This window comes from Epinephelus fuscoguttatus, linkage group LG23 (genome assembly GCF_011397635.1).
Source record: "Epinephelus fuscoguttatus linkage group LG23, E.fuscoguttatus.final_Chr_v1".
Classification (NCBI taxonomy): Eukaryota; Metazoa; Chordata; class Actinopteri; order Perciformes; family Serranidae; genus Epinephelus; species Epinephelus fuscoguttatus.
Window position 1 is genome coordinate 19,752,622 of NC_064774.1, and position 9,578 is coordinate 19,762,199.

Below are 9,578 nucleotides of genomic sequence, written 5' to 3' on the forward strand. Positions count from 1 at the left end.
CTGTGTATCAGTACGATATTGCCACGGGAAGAAAAATAGATACATCATAGTATCGCAATCATTTTGCGTGGCGTGTCATTTATTTTCATGATTTGTTTTAATATGAACATGAAGTAAAATATGCTACTTCTACTACTACTACTACTACTACTACTACTAATAATAATAATAATAATAATAATGTCTTAAACGTTTCTGCTTGAATTTTGGACAAAAAAGGTAAAAATTTAAGCTTATTTCTCTTCAGTCTATCATAAATTTAAATACATTACACACACATAATATCCCGATTAATTCACAAGAATATATCTTAAACATTTATCAAATTCATTTATCAAAAGTGTTCTGATTATGAGCCACAGGCATAATGAATATTTGGTCTCATTCCTTTTTTCCCTCTATGTCTATTCAACTCAAAACATGACTTGTGCAGGCATATGTAATATATTTCCACTTTATAAACATTTAATAAAGAGAAAAAAGAACCTCGGACTTTGGCAGTGTGACATTTGTGCTTATTCCTTAACATTATAGACTATTTTCTCCTGGATGACAAGTAATATTTTATTTATTTTACACTAGTCCAGTGTTGTTTTATTTTATGGGTAGCATCATGCAGAGTGGTTGGCACGACTCTAACATTACCTTTGACAATCCACTAGAGGGAGCAAAATCCATGTCTTAATTCTCTGTCTCACTCACCCCACTCTGTATCTAGTCAACATTAGTGCTTCATCAGTGTTCAAATCTCCTGAAAGCTCTTTATTTTGCCTTCAGTGTAGAAGCAAAATTTTGTATTCATAGATCGCTATATTAAAGAGAATGTTCAGCATGTTCTGTTGAAAGGAGGCCAATGGAGAGATATCTATAGAACAATATATTAAAAATTTATTGGAAATTCTCCACATATTAGAGGTTAATTGGTACAAATACCACATTCGACTACTAGTGGCCTAATAAAAGAGTTTAGTATATCATTATGCTTTGTAGAGGCCACTGTGTCTCTTTCATTTTGCAGACAATTTTGCCCTTCACCCACATTGCGTTTTTTTTTTTTCACGTAATTTGGACCCAAACACATCCACCACGAGCAATCCACATGAGTCCACATGTTGAACATCCGTACTTTCATGGTCTATGCAGGACAGCTGTGAGAGGAGATGGACATGTGTTTGATGGCTAAATCCAGGTCCAAATCCCTCCCCTGGACCTGGATCTTCTCCAGACACCCTGTCAAGAACTGTGAGCCGTCTTCCTCATCCTCACCTGAAAAGTGAAAGAAGAGGAATAAGAAAACAGGGGTGACCTTAATTGCACTCCACTGTGCTCCTTGTCCAGTCTAAACAGTGGACAGTTTTGTGACACACTGCACATCATCGCTGTTTAATCTCACCTAGGAGACCTCCAACAGCGAGATGACCCTCTCTCCATGTGGTCAAGTAACCGGGGTGGCTCACTGGGCTGATAGGTAATGTAGTAGTCTTTGATTCATCTTCATCTTGAAGCACTTGCAGCAAATCTGTCTCAAAGGTTATCACCAGTCTCTTGAAAGTATCTTTCATACTTATTTTTTCTTCACCAAAAGTGACCATGACCTCCTGCAAATTCAAGAGAGAGGCAGCAGAAACAACTTGACATAACTCTGTGGATGAATTCACAGCGGCCATCCATCTGTGTGTGTGTGTGTGTGTGTGTGTGTGTGTGTGTGTGTGTGTGTGTGTGTGTGTGTGATGGGGATTGCATGACGCAAATGTTCATGTAAGCCACCAGTACACTGCCATGAGCGGTTTTAACAGATGCTAGGAATTATTAGCAAATTCACTTTGGCTAATGTCTGATTTATGTGCATACCTTTGTGTTATTATTGGCCACTAAAGAGAACATCAGCTCCTGCCCAGGAGCCTTGATGCTCAAAATGGTCCCATCCATCTTACTGAAATCTCCCCACAATTCAGTCTTGACCCCATGATCTGCCTCAAAGGGAAAAACTGCAGAGGACAAAAGAATAACTCAAACAAATTAATAGAATATGAATACAGTATATTATAAATACAAGCATATTTCTACAGGAGATGCTATGTCATGCAAGAATGCATCATCCAGGCCTGATGGAAAGCTTGTTATTACATGAAGGAGTGTTAGCGCTTGTCCGTGTCTTGTATAATAGAACCCAATGTTTCCACCTGAGGTGTTAAAAATGGCGAATCCAGTGCCAGGGAAGAAGCTGCCAGGTTGGACATTTTGATAGCAAGGCCAGAGCTCCTCCGCCTCTGCCTCCCAGGGGACGCTGAGGTTTAGCCAGCTGCCTTCCCGCACACAGCCATCCATGTGTGGCTCGAACTACAGCAAAGAACGCAACAGTGCATTTAGTGGAATGAACTGCAAGACAAACAGCGAGAGGAGGAGTGGGAGTATAAAGCATTTTAAACATTCATTATTGCTTATGGTTATTTTTCAGTGTACTTTGTCAAGGATATATGTAATAGGGGGATTAGGGGTCGTACCCCTGGAAATGTTGAGCATCAAACACATCCTGCATTCTGGTGAATATTTTGACACTTAACGAATGCACATGTTTTTGATATTGAGGAGGACGTGTCCCCTGCCTCCGTTCAAAAAAAATGTATGCCTATGCACGTCACACATATGTCACAGTCCTGTTACAAAGTGCATAAGCAACAAAAATTCAACATAAACCCCCCCTGTCTACACCTTACTGGTGGAAAACAAAACAGTTTGATTTAGAGACCCATTTCACGGTAGTATCTCTCTTTTATTACCAAGGACGGCTGGCCAAATAATAAGTCATGTCGCAGGCCCCAAACAGTGTGTGTACAATTTTTAAACACCAACAGGAAAGTAATTTCTCCGGTGTTAGTCCCCCAGAATAAGCAGCAAAAGCTCTTTTGTTGACGAATGATTTTGAGGCAGAGGTGCTGACAAAAGCCTCAATAAACCAGAATGCAATGCAGCCACTAAAGAATTACTTTCTTTATACTCCAGGCATGTGTGACTGTAAAAAAATACTCCCAGCAAGCTTTATTTTCCTCTTGAGCTTTAAAGTCCAGTGTGTAGGATTTTGTATATTTACAGAAGTGGAATATAAAAAATTAAGTAAGCCTTCTTTAGTGCTTAATCAGCTGATAATAAGAATCTTTGTGTTTTTGTTACCTTACAATGAGACATTTATTTCTACATAGGGAGCAGGTCCTTGTGTATGGAGATCACCATGTTGCACAGCCATGTTTCTACAGTAGCCCAGAATGGACAAACCACTGGCTCCAGATAGGAGCATTTGCTGTCAGCAATCCCTCCGCGACGGGAGCATCTTCAGTGTTTTTGCCTGTTTAAATTACCAGATGAGTTTGTTTTGGAGAGGTGGAGACCTCTGTGGATAATGTGGGTCACAGTAAAAACCTCCTGAACATCTGGATCAGAAATAAGGTGAGCACACATTTGCAGGTGCTTGGATAGCGGCCTGTAACAGGGAAGGAGAAACACTGATTTTTGTAACATGAAAACAAATTTATTCAGTGTTTTTACCGGTTTAAATCACCTGGTCCTTTTGTTTTAAAGAGGAAGAGACCTCTGCTGAAAATGTAGCTCTGGAAAAAAAAACCTGAACAATGAACACTGAAGGAATCCTAACCAGTTTCAGCTGGTTGCAATATGCAATCCTCACCACTAGATGTCACTAAATCCCCCCAAATCTTACACACTGGACCTTTAAATTGTATCACACAGTCTTTTTCAGTGGATGGAGTTTGCCCAGATGTCATGGGATGGATCTAGCTCAGTAACTGTGAAAACTTCCTCAACTTCATGACAAGCGCGTGTTCACTTTCTGGCTGTTGCTGAAAGTTGTTATGGGAAATGTAGGAATTCATTATATGAAGCAGAAGTATGTGCTGTAGGAGAAGCAGGTTGATAAAAAGCGGACTAAAAAAAATTACCAATAACTTGTGTAGTGTATTGAACAAAACAGATAAAAGACAAATGTAAAGTAATGTTAAGTATCACAGGGTGGATTAGCACACTATACCTGAACAATCATCTTTTCCTTGTTGATCAGGATCCCGCCAACAGCCAGCCGGAGTTCACCTGAGAGGACTTCCTCTGTCTGTTTGGACTGCATGCCCACCACCAGCCTATTGCCACCATCCACCTCCAGAACCACAAACTTGTCGTGGTTGCTCACCTCCAGCTTGGTGGCACCAGGAGCACAAGAAGAATGCAGATTAAAGTTAGGAAATTTCACTTGTCTCCAGTGGAAAATAACATTTTTTCTAGTGTCATTTCAAGACATTGATTCGCAGAGAAAATCAAACGACACTGGAGACTCACTATGTGCCATTTTCCGTCATTGATCTTGGGGCCACCTTCCACACTGACGAGGATGTCCCCTCTGCTGATCTGCATCAGAGGGAGGCCATCCTTCAGGGACAAAATAAACCAGTCCTCCCCGTTTTTGGTGTCTCCATAGAAAACGACACCTTCTGGATCAAACGTCCGTAACTGAAAGGATGACTTGATACTGCAGAAACAGAAGAGAACCCAGAGCAGAGTAGTGTTAAAAGAAAGGGAATGTTGAGCTGCTTTATAAATATTAAAACTGACAAACAATATTTTATTTTTTACCCAGACCGGTGCCACTGACATAGGAGTAAAGGCAGTGATACTTCTAGGGGCCTTCAGTTGGAAAAAGGCAATATAATAAAGGGTTATATAATATTTATGTAATCAAAAATAAGGGAGCCAGGGTCAACAATCTTCCAGCGGGTCCAGAATTCCTAACTATATCCTGTACTTGCTTACCCATATACTTCCACAAAGTGCTTGCTCTGAGAGTTTTCTGTCAAATTAAACCAGTTTCCGATTTCAAATATGCAGGATCCTTTTTGCCTCTTTGACCACAGTATTTCAGCAAGCGGTTGCTGTGAAGAGTTCATGGTGCAGTCTTCTGCTCCTGCTGCCATACCTGCTGATCACAGTGAGGTTTACTGTTGTGTGGATCAGTGGCCTCCAGATGTCTCTGTCCTGGCCAAGGTAGACAGTCACCCCGCCTGATACTTCTTTCTGGAAGACACAATGTTCATAAGGCACGCTTATAACATTAAATCATTACTTCAGCCCTTCTTCTAGCACAGCTCATATTCATTAAACCCTGCCTTTGTATTTTCTTGTCAGATATCTTGATTGGTCAGCGGTTGAAGCCAGGAGTGATGATTTTCATTCAGTTATTGATTCCACTTAATGATCTTTTAACAAGGGGAGTACAAGTGGTAATGAAGTGCAAAATCAATGTCAAGTCATTGACAAGAGAGCCATATGGCGTCCAACTACAGTATATCAATATACAGCGGCTATCACGAAACTAATGGGGGAAAGAATCCCTCAATGGGGTAAAAACAGCTGCTGGTGTTGCAGTAATGCTGCTTATTTGTCCTCCCACAAACTGAGCAAAGTCCTAAGTCTAAATAAACTATTATTAGGGCATGCAGGGATATCCCGCTACAACTGGCATCTGAAGTGCATACAGTATGAGTTGATTCATGACTTTTTTTTCCTTTTTACTGGTTAATCAGTGTTGGGGCAGATACTTTGAAAGCATCCAATTACTTTTGGAAGAAGCTAAACTGCATAGCAAAGCTGTGGGGAGAAATTCAGGTTGGTTAAGTATTCAGAGAAAGTAGTTCAAACTACTTTGTAAAAAATGAAATTATAATAAAATATGAAACAAAAGACACATGCCAGTGAAAAGTACCCATTTTTTCTCAAGTCATACATAGGTCCTAAAATAAAATACCCCACTATTCATGGGGAAGTGCATGAAATGTCTTCACACTGTGGTGTTGTGAACAATGTCCATCAGTCAGACACCTGCCTTCAGAAACTAGAGTCCAGGTGGGGGAACTGCACGAAGCAGCATTACTCAGTTCGCCAGGTAACTTCTAAAACATCATCCAAAGACTTCCCTGCTACTAATAATCAATACTTCTGATGGGTAGGCTACTGAGGAGGAAGTGGGTGCACTCTCCTATAAACTACAATAGCTTTTTGGCTGAGAGGTGGGAGATAAAGAGGTGGGTATACCCTGTATACCCGTGTCAACCCTCCGCTACACCACAGGGTTTCAATAACAGTAATTACAGAGGCAATGGTGAATCAAAAACAAAAATCATTGGGACTTTATTGTCGTCTTGTTTGAGGATTGTGACTTATTATCATTGACAATGACTGGTTCTTTACACTTATCAGGTCCTGCTAAGCCCAGATATCTAGGAGAAATTAAAATTGCATACCAAACAAAAGTTCAGGTCTCAGGAGGTTAAAATGCTGTTACAAAAAAGTGGAGCTACCAATAGGAACAACTTGATCATTTTATTTAAACAACAACCAGAAAACATGATCATTTAATTAAATAACTGTCCATTTTACAAACCAAGCAACATTTTTATGCAATTTATCAGTAGGAATGTCTAATATTTTTGCCACTGACCATTCAAAATAATAATACACAATAATACACAGACTTTCAAATCTTATATCAAAATGTAGCTGATTCCTTTGTCTATTATCTAGAACTCTCTCTATCTAACACAGTTTTACAATACGTTTAGTCCAAGGACCACTTTTTTACTTTTGATACTATGAACTGAAAAGTTGCCCTCACCAGAAAAATAGTGACTTTCAGATGTTTTAACATAGGTGAGTGCAGGTAAAGAAACATTTTGATGTTACATTTCTGTTTCTGTGACCTTCAAAGGACCAGAAAATAGCTGTGTCCCAACCAACCCCAGTTTCCCCAAGGCAAAAACAATATCACAGAAACTATTTACGCTCAGAGATTTAGGGATTTTAATGGTACAAAATGCACATAGACAATTTATAGACCGTAACTACATAAGAATTTCTACTTAAAAAAAAACAAAACAAGTGTTTCTTCATCTGTTTATACGGTCAAAGCTCTTTATCAGATTGAGATCGATGAGAGTATTTTTAAAAAACAAACATATAAACCAGTGAACTTCTCATTCAAAGCATTATAATCATGGCGCTGCCTGTGTGAACATACCTTACCCTGTCCGTTCCCCTGCCCCTCAACTCCCCATCTTGGCAGAGTGAGGCCCAAAGTGAGCAGCAGTCCACCTGCCATTGCTTTCCAAAACACAGCCATCCTTCAGTGCATTCACCCACCAAGGCCTCCCAGTGTGCACTCTCCTCAGCCCTTGGGTGGTCTGCTGACTTCAAGCTACCCTGAGGTGTCGGTGGTGGGACGAGGAGCAGAGAGACTCTGCGACGGTGTGTGAAGCGTGGGTGTCTGCTGGCACTCGGTCCTGGGGTCCAGAGGGCAAATATGGCATGGTCAGTGTAGGTTATCGATCCCCAGGAGGGAGTGGCTGCATGGTTGTGACCAGATCTCTGCAAACATGGAAGTGGACGAAGCACACAGAGTGGGCAGCAGGTAAACAGAGGATAGAGATAGAAAAGTGTGAAGTGAAAGGCAGAAAAAAAGTCAGTTAGAAGCTGTTATATTGTGTTTTAATAAGTGTATCTCCATGAGACTGTGAATCTCTCGCCTTTGGGGGGGATTCATGTGGAGTGGACACTGCAGGCTAGGTGAGTGACCTTAGCCAGACCACTGATGTGTGTTTACCCATTACACAGAAACCTTGAGTCCCCACTGCTGGATTATGACTCAGTGTGTGTTGTAGAGTGAAAAGAGAGATGAGAGGGGGACTGTGCTTCAAGTCATGAAACTCTTTTTTTCTCTGCGGATGGCTGGATTCCCGTTATATGGTCTCCTTCCAAGAAGGCTGTGATAACTGGGGAATACTGGGAAAAGAGCTTAACACACACACACACACAGAGGAACAATCAGTGAACTATCCCTTATTCATTTGTTGAGTTTTAAGTATTGAAGTTCAAACACACGTCTATTAACTATACTGGGTATATGCAAATAAGCCTTTTTTTGACAGCTGCTGAAAAAAATAAGGGAACACTTAAATCACAAATCAGATCTTGATAAGCGAATTATTCAAGTTGAAAATCTTTACTGTATAATTTGTTGAGAACAAAATGACGTAACAACGGTCAGCGCAAACCAAAATCATCAACCCACTGAGGGCTGGATTCAAAATCACACCGAAAATCAATCCAACTTGTGTGAATCTTATCATTGGCAACTCATGTGTGGCCCCCGTGTGCCTGTATGCACTCCTGACAACGTCTGTGCATGCTCCTGATGAGTCAGCAGATGGTATCCTGAGGGATCTCCTCCCCAGACCTGGATCAGGGCAATCTCTAGGACAGTCTGTGGCAGTACTTTGAGGCGTCAGATGCACCGATACATAACGTCCCATAGATGTCCCATATAATTGGATTTAGGTCAGGGGAACGAGAGGGCCAGTCAATGGCATCAATGCCTTTGTCATCCAGGAACTGCCTACACACTGCAGCAGTGTAAGGCCTGACAGTCACTCTGAGGATTTTATCCTGGTACCTATCAGCAGTCAGGGCACCGTTATGGACTATGTCATGACATGGACGTCTGTGCGACCCCCCCAAAGATATGCCTCTCCAGACCATCACTGACCCACCACCAAACCGGTCACGCTGGATGATGTTGCAGGAAAGCATAACATTCACCACGGCGTCTCCTGACTCTTTGATGCCTGTCACATGTGCTCAGTGTGAATTTTTTTGAGCCGTGTCTAACATTAACAATGGCCGCTTTTCATTTAGCTGGTTAAGTTTCGGTGTCCTTTTATTGTGCATGCTGGCCCATTGTCTTCACTTACTGGAGCATCTGAATGGAACAGAGCCACTGTTTGAAGGGACAGTTCACCCTGAACTTAAAAGACATATAAAGTTTCTTTCCAGAAATTATGACCCAGTTACTCAAGATAATCCACAGACCTTGTTGTGAGCAGTTTCATGTAGGAACTATTTTCTTTCTACCAAACTACACTCACCAACTGCATCGCCACACAGAAGGAAGAGAGCATCTACTCATGAACAACAGTGGAATATGTAAACATTAATGGTGTCCACCTCAGTGGTGCTAGGTGAGCTTGCAGTAGATGCACACATGCAAAGTGATATGGTTGGCGGGTACTTTTTTGGCACTTTGAGCACCACAAGCTGAGTGCCATCTGGTTCTATTATATTGGAGAGAAGGCAGACATCTCTAAGGCCGATACCTTCAACACTCTGCAACTCCACACCAAAACAATCTAGACTGATAAATAGCACTACAGGGAAAGGTAAAATACATACTTTTAATTTTGGGGTGAACTGTCCCTTTAATGCTTTTAGTAAAACCTGTGCTTTTCCCATTAGTCAAAATGTCTGCTGTGAAAAAGATCCAATGAGGTAAAACTATTACTGGCAAGAGTGCACTTTACCTTTAAATCCCAACCATCCCAGAGGCCATAATTGTACCAGTTTTTCCCCTCTCTTGACATACATGGTATACGTTTTGATGAGTTCATTCAATCTGTGAAATTATTTTATTCATATTCCGTTTTCAAATGATCTCTGACATCATATTTCGAGAGTGCAAAGTCGAGGGA

At 41.1% G+C, this 9,578-nt stretch overlaps 1 protein-coding gene across 1 annotated transcript; it reads right to left on the reverse strand.

Moving 5' to 3' along the window:
* Window positions 1–868: 868 nt before the first annotated feature.
* On the reverse strand, window positions 869–8,120 carry shbg (sex hormone-binding globulin). The gene is made up of 8 exons (XM_049567527.1): window positions 7,076–8,120; window positions 4,979–5,076; window positions 4,345–4,534; window positions 4,043–4,204; window positions 2,184–2,340; window positions 1,852–1,988; window positions 1,394–1,598; window positions 869–1,266 (listed from the first exon to the last, which is right to left on the reverse strand). The coding sequence occupies exons 1-8, from the start codon at window positions 7,175–7,177 to the stop codon at window positions 1,136–1,138; spliced, it is 1,182 nt and encodes a 393-aa protein (XP_049423484.1). The 5' UTR covers window positions 7,178–8,120; the 3' UTR covers window positions 869–1,135.
* Between the last annotated feature and the right edge of the window lie 1,458 nt (window positions 8,121–9,578).